The sequence below is a fragment of the Convolutriloba macropyga genome, chromosome 3 (genome assembly GCF_964194025.1).
Source record: "Convolutriloba macropyga chromosome 3, txConMacr16.3, whole genome shotgun sequence".
NCBI classification, from domain to species: Eukaryota; Metazoa; Xenacoelomorpha; order Acoela; family Convolutidae; genus Convolutriloba; species Convolutriloba macropyga.
This window is the reverse complement of record NC_134470.1, coordinates 64,569,728-64,592,821: the sequence shown is the minus strand read 5'-3', so window position 1 is coordinate 64,592,821 and position 23,094 is coordinate 64,569,728. Positions and strand designations below refer to the sequence as shown.

Here is a 23,094-nt window from a genome sequence, read left to right as displayed (position 1 = left end):
GAGTTTTTTATCCAGTTTTATAATTTTCTGCAAATTGCAAGTTTATTTTTTACAAAAAATCCACAATTGTTAGTGAAAGATACTGAGCAATAATTTTGATTTAGTTTTATTTTTTTCACAAATTTGAATCAATTTGGTGCTACTTTTAATGTTTTTGAAGTCAAAGTCAGCAAAATATTTTTTCGTTTTTTAAAAACCAATTGTTCTTTATTGTTCATTCAAAAATTAACCATGGTTTCCGTTGTGCGAAAGAACATTAGTCTCCATCATGCGGAAATGAGATGCTGGTTTTAATGATTATTACACCAAAAGTTTTCTTGTCATAATAATATTTGTCTTTTTCTCCCATTTATTTCACATCTGCCAGTAGCATAGCAATTAACGTTCAAGTTCAGTTCAGCTGAAGTATTTTTTTCTTTTATATATACATCAATTTTGGTTTGTTAAAGAAACCAATAAGAACATTGCTTTCGGGAAACTGAAACATATGTCAGTTTTCTATAAAACTAAATTTTATTTTTTTTTCTCAAAAAACAAATTAGTGTTTCGTTTTGAACATTCATTTTTGTAGAAATTATTTAAAAAATTTCATTTCTTTTTACAATAGCGAATTTTTCATTTCTTTTTACAATAGCAATTTTTTTTGAAAAATACACTTTATTTTAAAATTTTTCTGTTCCTTTTTCAATCATAAAATGTTTTTTTTTTTTGTTACTGGCAATGTCATGTGTTACTTTCCCTTTTCACTGAATCTCTTCCTTTTTGTTATGGACCTTTTTGTGTTTTGTATTGTAATCATCTCCAAGCGTTTAGCATCAAAAACAATCAAATATGGTACGCGTGAGTTTAATTTTTACCAATTTTGTTCTGTAGGTGCTCTAAAAAAAGAATCTCAGTATAAAAAACTCAGGCTGTAATTGTTCTGGATTAGACATTAGTCCTTCGCCTAGGTTCAGATGTTAAAATTATCGATTTTTATAATTTTTGATTCAAATTTGTGAAGTAACCTCCACAAATCTTCCTGTTTATTTTTTTTGTTACAAGTCAGCTCTTGGTTTCAGATTTAATGCAACTTTTTGATTAGGCAGACTGGGTCATTTTTCACACTTTCTTGGCTGAGATATTGTCCATGAGCCTGATTAATTTCTGGCCCATGAGTATCTCACCCTAATGGCGATTTGACAATTGTTCGCTCCCAAATTGGCCTAACTTTGCTTTCAGCGATAAAAGATTCTTGAATAAAAATGGCCACTTATAAGTTAAAACAGGACACATAAAATTATTAGCTCGAGATTGCAAATTTGATTGCTAAATTTTAATTTGTTCATAATGTAGCTCTGAGTGGCTCAAAGGAAATAGTTACAAAAACTGCTCAAATTGAAACTTTTCCTAGCAAAATAGTATCATGCTGTGAATACAGAGAAAAGCAATTGAAAAATGGCAAAAGTTTATAGTTTTTTGTAAGTAACAATTTGATATTTATATTTTGCAAGCTATTATGACGGAAAAAAATACAGCATTTTTATTAAATTTTTCAAATTGTTGTGGCTTAAATATACATATTACATTCAATCAATAATTATATTCAATCAAGAAAAATTTTATGAAAAAGCAAAATATTGATTTATTTGAATTGAATCCAGATCACAATTGAAATTAAAAAAAGCAAACCAAACAAAAGAACAGTTGAGATGCAAATTATAAAGTGCAGTCTTTGAAAACAGGTATCAATTTAAAACTTTGCTTTCATTAAAAAAAATTGTTAATGAATTTCTTATCTTCAAAGGTGCTAAACTACAATTGGATGTATTGATTTCAGGTGAGGATTCGTCAAACTGGAACCTTTGCCGCCAGGATTGTTTATGTAACTCTAAGGCGACGTTAAAGTGAACAAAAAAACGAAAATACAGCTTTGAAAGGATATGTTCTGCACTATTAGAGATTCTAATTTAATTTTTCAGCACCCCCCCCCCCCCCCCCCAGCAATACTTGATCTGGCTTTTCTCCCATTTTGGATCCCTGCTCAATTCCTGCCCCTTCTTGCGGCCCTTTATTCCAACTCCTCGCACGTACATGATATTCTAGCGATATAGGGAGTATACGGCGAGGGATTGACATGTGACGGTTAGCTTGCATCAAGATGCCCTTTTTTCATATTTCTTACTTGACATTTGCAAGATTATTCATAATCATACCAGACTCTTCCAAGATTCTTGCAAGATTCCCGTCATTTGCAAAATTCTTGTAAGATCCTGCAAGAATCCTGCAAGAGTCCGACTACAGTAACGGCAGGTTCTTTATTTTAGCGATGAAAAGAATATAGCTGTGTACAAAAGTATAACCATAAAATACACTCCTCCAATAATCATGTCTAATTTCCTTCGTGTTAGTTTGTACTTCCAAAAGTTGACAATGCGCAGTTTGGCTGCCGCAATTTTCACGTTTAGTTTTGACGGAGTTTCTGGTTCATCTCTAAGGTCGATTTCACTAAGGTCTGTGTTAGTTGAGGGTGCAGTAGCTGCACTTTGGACATCTTGTTCTGCAGTGTGTCTGAAATGGTTCAAAATTCAGACAAAGCTGCAAGTTTTTGATGAAAACCAAATTAACAAGCTGTCGTCAAATTTTTGGATTCTCTGAAAAAGTACAGATGTTAACGCAAAGCTTGCGGTGATTTGAGTCATCACTAAAATCAATAAAGAAGACTCTTGGCTACTCATTAGCGCAAATGTTAGCATAAAATTTCTGCTCACATTAATCTTGTCCGCATAAAAAACAATACATCTTAACCACTGAAGTTGAGGCATTTGAAGGTCAAAAAACCATACCTAGCAGTTTCTTCATCAACTATTTGCTTCTCTTGGAAAACCAAATTAACAGAAATAGTTGACAACACCAGCGATAGACCAGATAGCACAATGCTACTAAGATAGAACTGGTACAATTTCGGGTAACTGGTTGAAGAGTGTGGCAAGAATTCGCTGACGATGGACAAGTTGACGACGATGGTCAATGTCACCGTGATTCCGAATCCAATCTTTTCACCCACTTCGCCCGGGATGAAGAAGATGAGTGTACTCAGAAATAGAATGAGAGTGTGAGGAATGATCAGATTTTTGACATAGAAGGAACTGAGTCGTTTGAAGGTGAAGGAAATAATCAGAGTACTATAGGGACCGCGCGATCCCTCTGTCGTCTTTTCTGAGCACAATTTGCCTGAAAAATAGCGCTGATTATTGAGTTAACATAAACTGATAGCGATAAAAAGAACGATGCATTATTGTGCTAATAAATAATCGTGCAAGAACCTTCCAAATGAAAACATACCCGGCAGATTGCTGGAAAATAGCCGCCGTTGATTCCAATAAGCATGATTGGGATTGAAAGAATAGAAGATATTGAAAAAAAAGATTTTTGTACAAAAACATTTTTTAAGTCCTATTTATTTTGATGGCATTTCGTAGTTGAAGATAACGTACTTCTGTTTCTTAGAGAGAGGCTACAGGGGCTACTATCAATACCAATAAGCATTAGAGATGGTAACTAAGACTTATAGGAACGACGTTCAAATAGCGGGCATCTAAAATTGGGCTTTATGGGTTTATCCAATTTCTACTTCTGACTTCAATTTTTTATACTGACTCTGTTCATTTTGAATTGCTTTGCTGAGCAACTGATGTTCAAAATCACTTTTAGCAGAATGAGAGAAGAGAGAAACTAGTCTAGAGAAGTCAAAAAGATATCACGCAAAATGTTGAAAAAGCGGCAAAATGAGGTAAAGCGAAAATTTTTTTATTCGACGAAGTAAAAAACATAGCAGGACAAGTCCTGAATTACAATCCAAGGAATTGAATGCAAAACAGACCCAATATATTTGACCAGCAGATCAATTGAACAATTCCAGCCAAAAAGACAATCTCAAAAGTTGAGAAAGTAAAAGAATGAAACGAACTAAACAAAAATAATTATTGCCAGACCTTTTGAAGCTTTTAACCTGAAGACCATATATATGACACAAATCAATATACTCATTAACTCACGCAAAAGCCTTGAAACAGATCAATTTGTCACAAAAGGTAAATAAACTTGAGAAATATAACAAATGCTTCAAAATATTGAAAAATGAAAAGCGAAAAATTTACTGAAATATGGCTGGAAAAATGTTCGAAACCATTTTTTATTTTCTTCTGGAGTTCTGTCTTGTAACAAGTTGGCATTATTTAATGTTTCGTTGGCCAGTACAGATCGCTAAACTCAGAAAATGACAAGAAATTTAAAAAAAATTTAAACAATCAAAAATTTTAAAATGCAAGCTCTATTAAAAAAAATGCCTACAATTGCAATATTAAAAAACTGAAAACTAGTTCATTGCTACTAGAAATTATGCAGTAACATACTAGGAAACCCTAAAGGAGGTTCCCTGGCTACTGAGGAAAAATAATAAAATTTCAAAAATTGAAAAAATTGCGATTTGAAAATCGATAGAATTTGTAAAATTAAAATCTGGAAACACATTCCCCATACCACCAGCAACTATGAAGTAACTTTTTATCAACATTTAGAGGAGATTCACTCACAGTTTAGGTTAGATAAGCCTGAAAAATCACAAAAATTTTTAAAATTAAAAAAAAAAGCAAGTTTAGTAAAAAAAAAATTGGCAAAATTTATGATATTAAAATATTTTCAATAAACCAATAAAACCATTCCAAGGCCAATCAAAAATTTTCAATAAACTAATTTATTAGCAAACCCTAGATGAGGTGTTTCGTCACTGGGGCTAGAAAACTTGAATAATGACAATAAATGTTAGAAACTTTGAAAAAAACTGCAATTTTTATCAAAAAAATTGTTAAAATTTGTGAAGTAAAAATTTTGCAAACCATTTCTTTACCACTAGAAACATTATAATGACCTATTAATTGGCCCCACAAGAGGTTTCTTGACTCCAAGGGCTGAAACAACTCAAAAACGCCAAAAATTTTCAAAAAACCTGAAAAAAAATGTTAAAAATTGGTATAAATTACCATGTTTATGTTTAGAGTAGCAAAACATATAGCACGTAAAATGGCCATAAAAAGGAATTTCGTCTTGCAAAAACCCTTTATCGGCTTTTACAAACCTCAATTGTAGGCTGATCCAACAAAAAATCCAAAAAAATGACGAAAAAAGCGAAAAATGGCATTATTTTGGGCTCAAAAACTCCTAAAAATGACCTTTTAACCTTGAATAACGGCCTTCCCAGTAGCTTCACCACTCTAAGTACTTGACGGACTACTAAACGCTGCTACTGGCTTCTAATGAAACTTGATGCCCGCTGAGCGTTACCTGTTTATCCCGTTTTGAAAGCTCAAAGTCACGAAAAAAGGTGTGAAAACATCTTACAAAAATAAAAAAACATAGCAGGACAAGTCCTGACGTACAATTCAAAGATTTTTCATTGACTAAACAGAAAAACCAGACCTAGAATGGACCAAGAGTGAATTGAGAAAACCATTTTTAAAAAATTCTGATAAAAAAATAAGAAAAAAAAAACAAAATCAATGTGAAAATGCCGCATGTGAACAAAAAAACCACTAACGAGAAATGAAAATTTAATTCACACAAAAAACTAGGCCTAGAATGAGCTTTGAATGGATTGGGAAAACCATTTAGAAAAAAATCCTATCCAAAAAATCGAAAAAACAGTAAAAATCAGAGTGAAATTGCCGCATGTGAACAAAAAACCACTACCGAGAAACCCAATTTTTGTTCAAACACCATTTTCTCACTCTACTTTAAAATTAGAGCGAAAAAAAATCACGCCGCAAAACCACTCGCTTTTTCGCTCCATTTCCTGTATCGGCGTGACCAAAATCACTACTCCAATTTGACTTCAAAAATCATGAAAATGTGTGAACAGATCTTAAAAAAAAAAAAAAAGACAGCGCCCCAATACAATTCAAATTCTTTGAATTGTAAAAATTCTTTGAATTGTAAAAAAGACAGAGCACCAATACAATCCAATTCTTGGATTGTAAAAAAAATAGGAGCGCTATAATAGCCGGCTGAGAAGATGAGGCGGCTATTAATAAAAAAGAACATTCCGGCAGATATCAACGCTGCTATTAGGATAGTATTTTTTTCCTATACCAGTGTGTTAAGATAGACCAAAGGCGGCCCTGAGGATTAAAATAGACTTAAAACATGGCTGTTAACTAGTACTGTAAACGCTGATATCCCTTCAAGTCATTCCTGTTTTTAGAGGGGTGAAATAATCGTGGCATAATGATGATGGGTTAAACAAACAGGGGTCAAAATGCGAGACACCGTTAACACTTCTTTTAATGACGCATTTTTCATTCGTAGTTTGGAGAATAAAGCGTTCTTGAATAATGCAAAGACAATTTCTCACTTTCAAGAGACCATAGATTATCCCTGAGGTACTCGCTGTCACAGATTACTTCCCTCTTGCACACACTGCAGCTGCTGCACGAATTACATACCATCATAACTTCGTTTGATAGATAATGCCAGGACCCAACAATCACTGCAGGATATCCCTTGTTTCACTTGCTCTTTTAGTGAAAGTATCGCTTAAACTGCAGCTGAGTTAGCATTGTTTCAGAGCTATTTCTCACCACCCCTCTTTCCACCCCCAGAGGGCGTGCCGCAACCTGGTTAAACATTCAAGGTACATGCAGCACATATGCTTTTGTGAAGGCTCATTTTCACACATATCTTTATATCAATTAGCTTTCTTTACATAATAAATTTAGGACAATATATTTTTTTACTGTTTGCACTCATTTTTAAGTTTAATTTGCTGGGCTACATTTATTATAGCTAATGTGAAATTGGCTATTTTTTTAGTAGTAGCCTGAAACAGACCTTCCTCAGACATTCAGAAATACATATCTTTCAAAGATGTTAGTAATTGAAATCTGAATGAAATCTTGCCTTACAAGATTAGTATCCTCAGAAGATAATACTCACAACTTCTCGCGAGCCGTCTTAAGCCAGAACTTATACAAACAGATATTTTACTTTAACAGAAATGTTTCTCGTACTAGCTAGTACGGTTTTATTGTTAAAAGTATGCCTCGTAAAAACTGATGGAATTAATAGCATAAGAAACTTACAAATTCCTACACAGATGATTGCTGAGTTTTTGTATTTTTTGTCAAAATTAAAATTTATAATAAGAAGTAGGTGAAGCAAAACCTAATCCAAATTTTTTTGTGAACGATCCACTGCATGATTTCAGAACCCATTTGAAATCAAGAAATTTGAAAACATTTTGGTCAGGAAGAGAAAAACTCAATACTTTTGGTCAACTTTTTTTCAGATGTCATTAGGTGGAGCTCAAAATAGTTATAGATCGCATTGATAAAAAGCTGTGAATTTCAAATTTTCAAATTACAGTTTTCTGTCAAAAAAGCTTGAATCGGAGTCTTTCAAGAGGTTGAAGCAGTCTTCAAAAAATCTCGAATTGACTAAAAATTTATAGAAATACTGTTTAGAAAAAAAAACATCGAGTGACCCTCGAGTTATATTAATAATTTATCTTAATACTTAAAAAATTTCTTGGCAGTTTTCAGATGATCGCTGAGTTTTTGTATTTTCCGTTAAAATTTTAAATAAGTCTGTTGAGCAAAACTAATCCAATATTTTAAAAAGTTTCACTGAATGCTTTCACAACCCACTTGAAATTAAAAACTTCAAAAATATTTCATTTAGGTAGGGGAAACTCAAATGTTTTTGTCCACCTTTTTTCAGATGTCAAAAAAAGTATTAAAATCATTATAGATGGTATTGATGGAAAGCTATGAATCTCAATTTTGAGACAAGAAAACAAATTAATACCTCAAGAAGTCAACAGATACCAGAGTCTTATTTTTGAAATTCTGAAGTGGAAAAGCAAAAAATACAGTATTGCTTCACTAAAGTTTCAATCTCAGAAACCTTTTTCTCTAAAAAAAATATGCTGCAGCAATGAAAAAAAATGAAACTAACAATTGGAAGAAGAACTGATGAATTGCAGTGCATAAACTTTGTAGGTTCAATTTTTCGTTTTAATCATACTCAAATACTAATTAGTCAAATTGTTTAGATTGATAAGTTTTAATTCTTCAATATCTTTTCAAGACATTGGGTTTGTTACAAGATCTAACTATCGCTTTTTTTAAGGACAATCAGTTTTGATCTCATTTCTGATCAAGTATGGCTCTGACAACTGATATCTTTTTCAAGATTTTTTAGAGCACATGCGTTAAGTTTTGCTTACATTTTTTGATGAAGCTTGATTATTTTTTTTGCTGTAGATTTTTGTATCCTTGTTTCTTGTTATTAAAGAAAATAGGTCTGGATGACATCTTGCTGACGTTATTTGTTATGAAATGATTTACCGTGGAAAAATGGATATCATCAGTATAGTGAACGCGTGTTGACAAAAATATATAAGTAATTTATATATTCTGTCTTTATATCTTCAATCTTTGGTTATATCAATTTTAAACAATATTTCTTTAAGTAACCAAATCATATCTAAAAATCTAAATATCCAATAATTGTTATAGTAAATTGGAAGGTTCACTGACAGCATATTTTTTTTCTGAGTACAAGGTTTAGATATCATAACTCATGATTTAGGTTGAAAAACATAATGAGTTTTTAAAAGTAACAGGTTACGTCACGGTTCCACTTAAGCGATCAATCGCTTAGATCAGATTTCGTGTTTCAGATTTTAATAAATAAAATGTTTTGAGGAGTTGATTGAGCACAAGAAAAGATTTTTTTTTACAACTGTCGGTAAAATGTAATCAGGGGTAATTAAGTGTGATAATAAAAATGAATTGTTGAGCATGCTTGTTGCAGTGTTATATTTTTTTTCTATGATTTAAACCACATCTCAGTTTTTGGTTTTTCTAAACAGGAAAACAAAGTTATCTCACCAATTTTTCTAACTATAATATCAAAAACTGCAGAACGTTCGATTTCCCTCAAAACGTGATCTCCGTTTCCTCAAACATTTCAATTGACGGTTTTTGAATAAACAATCCATTTTTTAAATGTTTCTTTAGAAAAAACATAGCCGGCAGATTGCCGGAATAGCTGCGAAAGAATAGACCTGCGTGCCATATAATAGAGATAGAAACAGATACAGATCTGAATTGAAAAAAAAATCGACGCCGCTCAAAAAAAACTAGGCTAAAAAACATTCAGCGATAAATTAGTAAAGCTTGTTAAAATTCAGAAGCCTCTTATTAGGGACCTTTAATGCACATAGGAGTTCCTCTGACCTTAAACAAATTCAAATTAAACTTAAGTTTTTAAAGTGCAAAAGTCATTTTATTGAGTGAGGTATGTCACGTATGATCAAAATCTAATCACGCAAATAACCAAAAAAACTTTCGCTAAAGCGAGTGAGAAATGACGTCACGCGCGCAAATGCTGTTAATGAGAGGAAGAAGTCATTCAGAAAATTTGACTTTTTCAGCTTTGCTGTGTGAACAAATGTAAAACGAAAAAAGAGCGTCAGACGACGAAACAAAAAAACATAGCAGGACAAGTCCTGACGTACAATTCAAAGAATTTTCATTGACTAAACAGAAAACTAGACCTAGAACGAACTATGAATGGATTGGAAAAATCATTTAGAAAAAAATCCTATCCAAAAAATCGAAAAAACAGTAAAAATCAAAGTGAAATTGCCGCATGTGAACAAAAAATCACTACCGATAAAGCGAATTTTTGTTCAAACACCATATTCTCACTCTACTTTAAAATTAGAGTGAAAAAATTTCACGCCGCAAAACCACTCGCTTTTTCGCTCCATTTCCTGTTTCGGCGTGACCAAAATCACTACTCCAATTTGACTTCAAAAATCATGAAAATGTGTGAACAGATCTTAAAAAAAAGACAGCGCCCCAATACAATTCAAATTCTTTGAATTGTAAAAAAAACCAAGAGCACCGCAATATAGCTACGCTCAGCTTACAGCTTCGCAGCTATAAAGTTTAATTCAAGAACAGCTTTCTTCATTTATTGCTTCATGCTGATATTGTTTCGTTAATTTTTTTGCTTATGCACTCTTTTATGTTCCAAGGTTTTTTCTATCAAAATAAATTGTAGCAAGGACTAAAAATGTCAATTTTTTTACTGATTTTACGTGAAGTTGGATTTGGTTGTTTTTGTAGCATGTCTTGTGCAAATGCAATTTGGCGACATTTTTTTTAAAAGTGAAACATGTGTTTTCCTGTGCAGTGTTGTGTATCAAATGGGAAATTCGTCACATCTAAACGACAGGTTGTTTTGTATTCAGCCGGCCTCATCCACCACGTATCTCCGTCCTTGTTAACATATATTGGAATTACTGAGTCGTGCGTTTTTATATCGAATCCTCCCACTTCGTTGTACGGCACAACATCTGGACTCCAGATCTCACTTCGGTCAAATTCGATGCCATACAGGTCTGCAAACAACATAAAATCGCCTTTGATAAAGCGATGATCAAAACTGATGTCAAATTTGAAATTGTTTGTATTGTGTTTCACATTATTGTCAATTCTTCGCTAAATTATCGATGCTCATATTTGCTAAATAACAAAAAATTGTTTCATCTGCTAACTTTTGAAATTTGCTTTAGTCTCAGATTTTAGAATGCTGTGCTTCAAATGCTTGCTTAAAAGCCCTTTTATAAGCATATTACCAAATTGGGCAGTTTGATAAAAAAAAATAACAAATCAACACATCCGGATAATAATCAATTTATTTAGTTAAGAATGCATACTTGTTAATAGATACAAAAAACTAACCGCATTAGTTTGTAAGAAGAAGCGAAATTTGTCTCAGAATTGATTTCGAAATTGTTAATAATCATACACAAGGGGAAGAAATCGATAGCACCTCGTAAAATTTAGCAAAAAAAGACTTGGTCGACTGTGTTTGCAAATGAAATCCGGCATATTCAATGTAGTTTTGTTTGCTTTTATGTTAACCAGCTGTGGGTGTTTTTAAAACCTGGACTTGACTCAAGGCTAGAGCACTGAGTGAAAAAAGAGGAGATCTGTGAAAAATGATTTTTTCTGTGACGCTTTCAGTTTTACAAGGTTTTCCAATTTGCTGCTCCGCAAAGATTAATTTGGACGTCCAAACATTTTTGAGCTAAAATTGAAAAGATATATTAGCTAGGTTGGATTGAACAACAGAGACATTATCACAAGGTTTCAAATCCACTCTTTTAAAAATTTCAACAAATAATTGGTTTACGCAGACGGATAGCAAATAGAATCGGAATAGAATCGAAAGATTGCAAATGCTTTCATTCACCCCGATAACAAAACCTTTGTTTTCGCAGACCTGTGTGATTAAACAATTATGTAATTTTTTAACTACCACACATATCTTGCTTGATCTCGCAACATTCTTGTAATTGGAGCCTATCTTGCTGCTGCGGTTGCTCATGAAGCTCAGTGGAACCGAATTTATACAGCCTGGTTCTCGAGCTATACACCGGCCTGGTTCTTCACTTAATTCGATTGACTAAAAATCTCATCGAAACAATTAGTCCCTTGTTCGCATTAAGGACCGTTACTGTAAGTTTGTTGATTGAAAATAAGAATATCCTCAGTGATAATCTACGTTCAATCTCGTGCTAAAATTTGTAAGGCTTCAGTCATCGTTAGTAATGTTGCTAACCTCTGGTCAAGTAAGCTCAACAAACTTAAACCTGCAAGATCATGAGATCTAGCCAAATTCGACAAAATAGACTAAAGTTGTTAAAGTATCAACTAGTCTAATCTGAGAGCCAACTGCTCTTGGTAACAGCTTCTAAAGGTTCTGAATACAATATGGTCTCACTATTCAAACAATTTAGGTAGAGCAAAAAATCAGATAGATATAATTTATAATTTCATTGCTACTCGTTTCTGATAGGTTAATAAAGAAAGTGATTTAGGTCATTGTTTAAATAGTAAATTAAGATTATCCTTGTTGATAGACAATGTTCAATTTCATGCAGAAATTTGCAAGGCCTCAGCCAATGGTTAGTATTGTTGCTAATTTCCTGTCAAGAAAACTTATCTAAATTAAAATTGGAAGAATTTAAGATCTAGCAAACTAACATAGAAGCAAAAGTTGTTGTATAATCAAATTATATTCTATTCTGAGCGCCAACTTCTCTTGCAAACAGTTTCTAACAATATAGTTTATACTTTTATGATAATATTATTCAAAAAATTTGGATAAAAAATCATAAAATTAACTTTTTTAACATCATTGTTACTCGTTTCTATTTGGTTAATCGAGGAAGTGATTAGGGTCAAATATTACCAAGTAAACGTCAAATTAATTCAACAGTTACTCTTGTTGACACAAGCAAGACCGACGCATACGTAACACTAAATGCCCCAAATGTATGACAATTGAACTTAGAAAAACACCCCAACGGCTATAGAAATAACAATTTAAGAATTTTAACGATAAAAAACAAGAAAAATAAAAAAGCACTCTTTGCAATAAAAATGCAGTCACATTTCGATTTGAAATGGCGCAAAAATTACCGGCCGTGTTTTTTCCCGGAAACACCATCATATAATACTGGCGCTAACAACACGCCTGGCCGCTTCTGCTCTCCTTGTGCCATTTGGACCACACGACACCATCGTTGCCTTTGAACACTTCAATTTCTCGTGCCAATTTGTATTCTACTTTGTTTCAAGGAATAATCTACAATCTAGACAAGTTCTCTTTCTTTCAGCTTTCAAACATGTTCTTTTGACCTTTTCGATCGCGGATTCCGTTGGGGAATATACTCACGGGTCCATCTATTCTAGATCATGTCGGCATATGCTTGGGCCGTTTTATAGGATTTTTCCAGACAATGGTAGCAAATTCTGGATGACAAAAATGGTGAACTTTTGTTTTTTGTCCTAACGAGAAATGATTAGGTGTGCCTGAGTCTTCTGGTTTATCACTTATTTCGGTCAGGGGTGTTGCATTGAGAGTTTGCTGTACAAGACATATATTTTTGTACTGCTCAACTCTTCAGTCAGTGAAACCTAGGTTGTCTCAAATTGCAATCGTGACTTTCTTGCGGCTTTGAACCAGTCTTTCCTTGATTTCACCAAACTCTGTTTCTCAAGGAGGGTTGAATTTCCAAAACAATTTTTTTCTGAGCTAAGTCAATTCCAGCCTTCGCTTTCTCCCATTTGTCCATGAATGCGTTTAGTCCCTTGGCTGCAACGACGAACTTCGGGCCGTTTTCGCTGATGATGGTATCCGGGAGCCACGTCTTATGATGAATATTGTGACTGCAGTTAGACATGACTCGTTGTCCAATAAAAGTAAAACCTCGGTATCTTCCACTTTTGTTGTGAGACAAGTCAAAAAGCAACACCGTTTTTCAAAGTACGTCACCGGAACTTGACATTGGTATTTCCTAAGTAGTCAACTCCATTATGGCCGGAAAATTTGGCGTTCATGTGTCAGCATTTTGTTCATCTCGATTAAATTTTTTTTAATGCATGTCGCAACCCAACAACACAGAACTGTTATTGAAAAAAGTTTCTCACATGTTTTCTTTGTGTTGGTTGATACGATGTGTAAGTAGCTGTTACAATATGTTAAGAAGCTGTGCAAGTGAATGCTTCGCTGTAAACAAGATTGGGCGTTTGGCATTGTAACCAAGGTTTGGATGCTTCAGTTGACCTTTCACACGGATTGTTTCATCTTCCTCTATAAAGTTTGGCAATTTGGCGGTGTTCAATGATGTCGAGATTTCTTCACTGCTTGTCATCGACTTTAAAACATTCGGAAAGCTTTCGGCTTCAACAAATATGAAAAATATTCGCTCTGCTTAATGGATCGAGTCTTCTTCGAGATGTTCCTTCTGCTTCGTTTTGTAATAAACTTTGTTTTTTTTCGGAGCTGCTGTAACCCCATAACTTGCTCAGGTTTGACAAGATCAATCGATGAGTTTTCCAGCATTCTCGCCGCTCTGTTTCCCACTAAATGTTTCCTATGCACTGCTTGTAGCACTTCAGGGCCGTTGATGACTCGAGTTGATCCAATGCAGAATTTGTCAATTCTGACACAATATTGGCTGAGTATCTGATTTCGAAGACGTCCTCCTTAAACGGAGGCCTGGAGTTCTAATTTCAGTTTTGTCATGTGTCTGATGGGTCCTACAAAACATTTCCTATTACATAGTTAATCTTAATGATGTTTAATCGTGCCTATACAACACAATGCACAATGGTTTTCAGGATTTGTCTGTGAAGATGTGAAGCCTCAAGTTTGTGCATTTTTTTCGTGAAAAAATTGGTTTATCGACATTGTCCTCATTTCTTTCAACTCAAATCACCATTGATGAGCAGTTCTGAGTGGTCTGCTGACAACTCTTTGTCCCATGCTTGTCTCAATGCTGCCCAAAGTCTTTAAGTAGAAACTGCTTCCGTGTGGTGCAGGTTGAACATACCCAAGCGGGCCGAAGTCTGCTGAGACAAACGATAGGAAAATTCTCTGAGATATCTTTGCTGGAACTTCTTGATCAGTTCCAAGACAGACTATGAGAATATCTGTGTCCGATTTTAAATTAGTTCAAGGATTGAAGACGATGGTGGTTCAGCTTCGAAAGTTTTCACCACATTCGTTGATATGTCTGTCACAGGTGTCCGTGAATTGCCTTCATGGTCAGTTGGTATTTATATTGTCAATTTAAATCAAATCCAATTTTGCTGCGAATATCTCCGATTTTTGATAACTTTCAGTTGTTTTTTGAGGAGTTCCGACTGATCTAAGGAAGTTGTCCATGTAGAAGTTTTGCTGAACCGTTTTGACAAGACATTTGTTGTTGACTGCTTTATTTGTTGCCACTTAGTGCGAAGTGCAATTTTCAGAAGTTGGCAAGTTTTTGGCAGCAAAATTGTGTCATTGAAACTCGTAAAATTTCATTTACTGCTCTTCAAAATCTCGCCAAAGAAATTGTAGACATTGGTTGTCGTCGCTTAGAACAGCAATTGGAAGAAGCATTGCTTCTATGTTAGCTGATCAAGCTATTTGGTGTTCTCGGAAGCGAAAATTAACTCCCGTCAGACTCTGCAGCAGTTCCTGTTCAAATGAAAGTTTGTCGTTAAAGGCTAAGCCTTGATACACTCTTTTGACATTCTCAGGCCTATTTAGGCTGCGTTGCGCAATCTTCTGACGTTCTCTGTAGGTTGTTGACAGTACGATGTGGCAAATAGCATTGCTGTTTGTATTTGTCTTGATTCAGGTCGGTTTGGACAATTTTGAGAACTTTGACATCTGTGTCAATGATTTCCTGATAGCGCATTCTTTGAATCTGGTTTTTTGTAGTCGTTTTTCTAGGGACTTGAGTTGCACCATCGTAGAGTAGAAAAGTTTCGGTTACTTCACTTCGTCTTCTAGCCACAGAAGTCCAACTTTGTATCTTTCATCGTTGAGTTGTGCTGTTTGCTGCAACGTCTTGATTGCCCGCTGTTCGTCTTTTTATTGACCGTTGAAACCGCTGTTTGAATCGTAGGACTCTATATCCCAAAACATCTCTACTGGTTTGCGAATTTATCGTCTGCAATTGATGTTGCCGTTGTGCCAAGTGTTTTATTTTTCTTCAATGATAGATGACCGCTTTAGGCCGAACCAGCCTCTTGAATTGAGCGTTGACTCCACTATCTGAACTGCCGTACTTCCTACAGAGTATATCGCAAGCATGATAGTGTGACTGTACGCTGAATCATATTTCCAATTTCGCTGCTTTCGCTTGATCCATGGGACTGGTCTCCAGGTGCTTCATCTTTTCAATATCGCTTTTTTTTATAAACAACAACATCAAAAAGACCCAACAACTCTGGCCACAGCAGAGCATCTTCTGGAAAACCAGTTAGTTTTAGTTTTGTCAAGCCACTGACAAAACTTGAGAAGTGGCTTGGTTCACGGTGCTGCTGTTTCTACTATTGGCAGATCTGTTTCTAGAGTTTTACATGGGGACTCTAACTCCTGTTTTTGTTTTAGAATGCTCCTGTTCCTCGCTGCTGAAACGTCGTCTTTGTTAACTGCGCTCGCCGCTCCGTTAGTCTAATCAATTTATTGATTTCTGGTTTCTTCAGAATACTCGGCTTCAATGCCGCTGAAAAGAATATTACACATTAAAGTTGTGGGGTAGTTTTTTGGATAGGCATTAAAACGTTTGTCTTCTATGGTTTTTGTAATGTTTCTGGGAGGACCGATAACACAATGTGGAGGCAGTGACCTTCTATTCTAAAGTCAGACAATTAAGCCACTGATTCTGTCCACCCTTGGGTCCTTTTTTGATTTTGATTGCGTCTTGATCCAACGCGTTCTAACTCATCTGCCACTAATCCAGATGCGCTTGAGCTTCCTCTTGTCGGTTCAAGTTTTAGAATTCTTTGCTCTTGGTCAGCCTAGGCCGTCTTCTTTTCCTTTTCGAGCTCTCGCTCATGCTGTTCCAGAGGTAATTGATGCTGAGGTTGTTATTGAAAACGTAATTCTTTTTTGTGGTCATAGGAGTTTATTTTCTTCACGATAATTTTCTATTTGGTTTCGCCGGTCTTGCAGCTATTGCTCTGGTTGTTGCTCAGCCATTAAGTTTTAAAGTTGCATTTGCTCAGTTTGATTTTTTCACGACAAGCGTGAGTAGGCAACACTGAGTTCTTTTCTTCTCCTGTTGCTGTAGACTTCTGAGAAGAAAACTAAACAACTAGTGACACTAAATTTGAAGCGTCTTTATTGTTTTCAATTACCGTATCTTTTGCATCAGTTTTGCAACCTTTGATTTATCAAGGGGCGTTTGGTTTCCACAATCCATGCTGCGCCGGAAATGCCTGATCAGGTCTCGCTCCCTACTATCAATGAAGTTTTCAATCCCTTGGGTGCAACTTTCTGGCTCTTTCGTCGAATGCTTTCTGTAGCAATTTAATCGAGTTTTCTTAAAAGCTCTTCCAGTTGAATACAAATTCTTTTTTTTGGAGTCGCTTAAAATTCCTGCCTTCAATTTTTTTCAAATTTTGACAATGTTCTCATAATTCGAAGAACAAATGTCTCTAATTTGTAGACTGACAATAGGTTTTTCCGACGGTTGAAGATTTCTCTGCAGAAAATTTCAATGACTCAGAGAAATGCTATGTTGTCAAATACCAATTGCAAAAGTTTATTCTATCTTCCAGCATACGATTGGTATCATTTTCGAAGTTTTCAGAGTCCTTCGTTTTCAACAGTAACTTGCTCCTGTCTTTTGGCTTCTAAACCGTCGTACTTTTCCAAGAAGCACTGATAGGCACTTCCAGTTGTCATTAATTTGTATTGTGTCAACTAGCCTTCTAGCCCGTTGAGGTTAACTGGAGGATAACTTGAGTCTGTCAGGAGGATAATTTGTGTGTCAGCTTGCTTTTTTTCTAATGTCTTGAGTTGGAAACTTGCCTTACAATCAACTGATGCCCAGTGCCTGCTGGGAGTTTTGCTGACCATCGTTGCCAGTTTGCTTCGGTTCACATAATCGAACTGAGGGTTTGTTGTTGTCGTGTCATTGACGATCGTGACCTGTTGCTATTGTCCGGGTCTGTGGACCAAATAGTGCGGCCAAACTGTTCTCGATTTATTTGTCGGCTTATTTCATCACTTAATTCGCTTCACTGATAATCTCGTCGAATCAAAAAACCACTCGGTGGTATTAAAGTACTATAATTTTATTTTTGGTTGAAGTGAAAAATATCCTTTGTAATAAACTATGGTTAACCTTTTGATGAAGTTTGTGAGGCTCCAGCCAAGAGTCAATGATGTTACTAATTTTTTGTTAACTAAGCTCCACTATTTTAAAAAACGGAAGATCTTCAGCTCTATGAAAACTTAGATTAAAAAACTAATGTTTAGGAAGAGTAAATTTATGGTCAACTTTGGGAGCCAACTGTTTACGGTAACAGTTTCTAATGGTTCTAAATACAATATAGTTTTACTATAAGAGTAATTCGGTTTAAGTAAGTAATCATATAAAAGTCAAATAATATCATTGTTACTCGTTTCTGATTGGTTAATCGAGTAACTGATTAAGCTCTATACTTACATTGTAATCTTCAAATCAATGCATTAATTGCTTTTGTTGACATTAGTAAGACTGAGAGAAACGTAAAATAAATGCTTCAAATGTTTGCCACTTGACCATTGGTAACCTCCAAGCTATCCACGCAAAAGTGTTGATTTTAGCTCTTATATGGTGCTAAAATTTTTTTAGAGTGATGTTTTTTGTTGTTAAAAATATCAATTTGTTGTTTTTGTGATCCTTTAGGTGTTTATTAAAAGATCAAAGAATTGCAAATTTGAGATTTTTAACATTATATAACAAAAGGTTAAAAAATGCACTTTTTGTTCCATATAAGTGCTAATAGCTACACTTGTGGGTAGCCTACTAACCCAGTTACACTTGGTGTAGGCAATATTGTCTGAGAAAATTTATTGAATCAGTTTTGTTGAAAGAAGTATTTCAAACAGATTATGGACGGGAAATGTGCAATGAAAATTTGTGTTTTGAACCGCAAGTCCTGTTGATGGGTTGAAATCTGAAAAAAGTTTGATCTTTGAGTTAACCAGTCTTTAATATTGCAGCTTGTAGTCTAACAAATTTTAACGTCTATCCTTCAAGAATCCTGTAAGACCTTTGCAAGTGTTGGCTCCTTCAAATCGATAACAAGAGACATCAGACAGCAAGAACTAATTTCAAAACTGAAAAAACTTCCGAAAACTCCAAAACAATTTAAAAAAACTAAAAAATCACTAAAACTGAAAAATTTTAATAGTTGGGAGCAAAAACTTGTACACCACCTACCCCAATTTTTGGTAGGTAAACCCTGAGCAACCCCCAGATTATAACACATTGTTAGGATAACCTACAAGCTGTCTATGCACCCAACAAACATTTTGACGTCAACCAAAAAATGCGAATATTAAAACCTGTAGAGACTTCTTGTTTGATATTTATTTTGTTAAAGTAAGTTAAAAAGGCCAACACCCAATCTAAGATTTTGTTTCTGGAGGCCTATAGGGCAAGGTTCTTGCAAGAGATCGACGCTTATCTTGCAAGGCCATTGCCAGTGTCAGATGCTTATCTTGCGAGAATCCTGCGAGTCTGTGACGCTTATCCCGCAGGAATCTCACAAATTCTTGCATATCGGACGTTATCTTGCAAAAATTTTTTGCAAGATCATGCGAGAATGCGTGATCTTTTAAGATTCTCGAAAAATTTTTGCGGAACCCTTCAAAATATAAATTGAGAGTTAAAAACTTTTTCAAGTAATTGAAGCTCTGGATCTTTTCCGTTTGTGCCCCCCCCAGCTTAGTGGGTGCATATTATTTGCGCCCCCAGACGTAAGTGCCATATTTTTACATAATGATTTACTATGTAATGGCACGTGCTCTGTAACTGGGGGGCGCATAACGTACTGGGGGGGGGCAGAAGCGGAAAAGATCCGAAACTTTTTTGAGAATATCCGAACACGGTTGGAGCCAAATTTTTAAAAAATCGGACAAACATTAGTGAATTTTCCCCCGAACTATATATTTGCGGAAGCATTAATGTTTTTCACAGAACACAAAACATAAGAAACGCCCATCGTTAATTTTAAAGGTCGTTTTCCATCAGAATCAGCAAGCAAAATTTTGCCTAAAACCCGGTTCGAGGTTTGGCGGTGAATTTTCGTAAGAAATGCGGTGAAATGCGGTTAAAAAAATAATTTTCACCGCGTATTTCTTACATCTTTTTGCAGTGAATACGGTGAATCACTGTGAATTATTTATTTTCAGCGCCTTCTCGGTATTCTTACAAAAACAATCGTCACCACACGGGTTCGACCCTCTGGCCTCCTGCATGCCTTCCACTGGTTAGTCCACTGCGCCAATTTCACTCACATCTTCAAAATTTCTTGTGAATTTAAATCAGTTTGAGTAAACTTTGAAAATCATATGCGGTGAATTTTTGTAAGAAATGCGTTGAATTTCGCGGTGAATTTTTGTAAGAAATGCGGTGAAATGTGGTGAATTATGTTTTTTCACCGCATTCACCGCTTTCACCGCATTTTTTACATTATTTTGCCACAAAAGTTGATGCGGTGAATTTTTGTAAGAAATGCGGTGAAATATTTATATTCACGGCATTCACCGCAATCACTGCTTTTTTTACAAAAAATTACCCTAAAACCTCGACCCGGGACGTACTGTGCTAATTTATCATTATTCGCAAGCATTTTCTTTTTGGTGTGTATGTTTCTATGCAACATTTAAGAAGTTGAGATTGGCAGTAAATTGAGATAAGATTAATAATTTGCAGAGTTGTCGCGAAAAATGTGACAATTGGGTAATAAAAGAAGGCCTAGTAAAAAAATATGAAATTTTTATGAACATATTACTGCGCCTGTTGTTTTTACTTTCCTGAAACGCTACTGCATGAAATTTTGTTCTGCAGTGGGCTGTATAATACGGCAGACAAAACGTATAGCAGAAGCACGTGAAGCATTTAGTCTGAAAAAGCATGATTGAAAAAGGCGCACAATAGTTCTTTCGCTTTTTTAACAAAAATGTGTGTACTGTTTTAATCGAGTTGGCACTTAGTCAAACTTAAATAATAAATTTCAGTTTTTTCTAACAATGGTAAGAGAAAAAAAATCATTTTAGTCCGTTCTTAATGGTTTTGTTAATCTTCGTATTTTTTCATTCTTACAAATTAAACTAAATAGCGGGATTTGATTTTTTCTTTTAATTTTTTTCAAAAGATTGCAATGTTTCTTGTTTACTTATGGTCAGCAGTGTTGTTGTGCTTACCGGAGTAGTTCTTTGGGTCCCATTTTAGCAACTCATCCCTCCATTGAAGTAGTTGGAACATTAGCATATTGATGGTCTGGGACTTGGGATCAATAGAAACCAGCTCGTACAACCATGCTCTGAAGAACACGCCGGTTATAACACCTTGGTCTCTCACGGGGCGTACAGTTGAATGGTAATTCTTCAACAAGTTGGATCTAAGCCGGGCTGCTGGTAACGGTATGTCATCATTGGCTATTGAGCTGTGGCACAAAGTCACTACAATTAAAATTTTCAAGATACTAAAAGTAATTTTCTTTTCTGATACATGTAGCTTTTGAGTCATTTTTGTAGCATATAACTCCATGAAAAATTTTTTATTTCCGATTTTGCCTAGAAAGAGCTGCAGATTTTAGCAACAAAAAGATGCAACAAGATGAATGTTTATCTATTATGTCTTTTTATTTGTTGCAACACTATGTTGTATTATAAAATTATGACTAATTACAACAAATCAAAGAATGAAAAGAAAAGGTACATTGTTAATGATATATCATTGTTTTCTTAACTCAAAGTTTTCATGCTTCTCTGTTGCAATTTGAATAATTCTGATTGAAGTTGTAAGTCAATATACGTCATGAAAATTCGAAAAAGTGTATTTGTTTCTGCAAAACACGCGGACTTCCTCCTGTTAAGTTGGCTCTAATGCTTAATAACATTTGTTTAAGGACACATGATAATTTGGATCCATTCTGCTTCGGCCCAAGTGTTTTTATGCCCTCCGCAACAGTTTCGTTACCCCATGATCTCTAACCCCCGAAAAATAACAGCGTAAATCCATTGATAAGATAAATATTTAGTGCATCATTACAATTGAATCATTGTAATATCAGGTGTTGCTATAAATAATAAGTGCTCAAACTCTAATCAGCTGAAGTCAATTTTCATAATCTTAGTTTTAATTTGTTCTCTAGTCTATTGCCGACTGCTATTTTTACAAGACCTTGCAAGAATCTTGTAAGAGTCTTGTCAGATTACGCACCATCTTGAAAGATATTGCAAGATAGCCGTCGGATGTGCAAGAATCTTGCAAGATAAGCGTCGATCGTGTAAGATTCTTGCAAGATAAGCGTCCATTTTGCAAATATCTAGAATTAGAAAGGAAACTAATTTAATGAATAACGTTGTTCACTCTCTCTCTCTCTCTACCTCTCTCTCTCTCTCTCTCTCTCTCTCTCTCTCTCTCTCTCTCTCCCTGATCAGTACCAAATCTAACACCAGATGCAAAAAATTCACGGTGAGTATATACATTTAAAAAGTTTGCCCAGCAGGATAAACATAAAAAATTATCAGCAACCAAACAATGTAATTGGTAGCTCTCAGTATCAGTGGAAAGTCAATTTATTCATTCCTTTTTGAAAACAATTAATTACCATAATAAACTGGATACACGGTAGAAATTTCAGTACGTTTTCAGAGTTCACAAAAAGTAGATCCGATAAATTTTTTTGCGTCGATCATCTAATCCATTGACTGTAAAATATTTTTCGGAAAATGTTTCCTAATGTCATAATTGCAAACAATAAATCTTTTTTGTATCTTGATCTAATCGGAAAATTTTTTGCTTATCAAAAAATATGAGGGAGAAAAATTGGTTCTGGCACAGTTATTGCGTGCCAAGTGTGGCAATAGAAATCAGTTAGACATAGAGGCTAAAGCTATCTGGGAACGATGCTGCTGTTCTTTCCAAAAAGATAAAGATTCATTTTTTTTGTTTTCATCGCCACAAGTGACTCATTATAAACATATCAATTTCATTGTAGTATGAACCAATTTTTCTCTCCATAACTTTTGACATGCATTTTTTATTACTCACTTTTTTAAATTTTCAATATATTTTGTCGATCAAGGTTCTCATTTTATTTGAAGATGATTGTTTTATGTGTTCCGATAGTTCAAGTTTGAACTCAAGATGATTATAAAGATTTCTTACCACATCTGAAGAATATATGGTTTCTTACCACATCTGAAAAAATCATCAATGAAATGACTTTTTGTTTTTGATAGGAGCCATCAATAATTATGTTGATTGCTGATAAAAATTTGTATTTTATTTTTGAGTAATTTTTTGCGAATTTGATAACTGGTTCTGAGTATTTCGACATAAAATATACAGTAGATTTCAAGCAGTTTATCTCGTGTTTCATGTAGTTTCTTCGCCGTTTTGATAGGCTGCACGCATTAATATAGGATCGTGATACACTTACGCGCTAAGTAAAAAAAACTCTAACAACTTTT

At 34.7% G+C, this 23,094-nt stretch overlaps 2 protein-coding genes across 2 annotated transcripts in view; both read right to left on the bottom strand.

Annotated features, from left to right (window-relative positions):
- LOC142336358 (nuclear migration protein nudC-like) overlaps positions 1 to 23,094 on the bottom strand; it is a 472,960-nt gene that overhangs the window by 156,334 nt on the left and 293,532 nt on the right. The window lies entirely within an intron of this gene.
- LOC142337198 (acetylcholine receptor subunit beta-type unc-29-like) lies at positions 2,038 to 21,409 on the bottom strand. Its single transcript, XM_075386331.1, has 5 exons — positions 20,818 to 21,409; positions 10,235 to 10,447; positions 6,389 to 6,526; positions 2,826 to 3,213; positions 2,038 to 2,550 (listed from the first exon to the last, which is right to left on the bottom strand). The coding sequence occupies exons 1-5, from the start codon at positions 21,161 to 21,163 to the stop codon at positions 2,298 to 2,300; spliced, it is 1,338 nt and encodes a 445-aa protein (XP_075242446.1). The 5' UTR covers positions 21,164 to 21,409; the 3' UTR covers positions 2,038 to 2,297.

Bases quoted from the DNA above. Each gene is read 5' to 3' on its own strand.
- LOC142337198 (XM_075386331.1), bottom strand. From the start codon at position 21,163: ATGGAGTTATATGCTACAAAAATGACTCAAAAGCTACATGTATCAGAA. The intron at 6,527-10,234 runs CAGGAAAACACA...AGGGATATCCTG, and splicing joins ATTTGATACACAACACTGCA to CAGTGATTGTTGGGTCCTGG. The intron at 3,214-6,388 runs GTGAGAAATTGT...GCTATTTTTCAG, and splicing joins TAATCTATGGTCTCTTGAAA to GCAAATTGTGCTCAGAAAAG.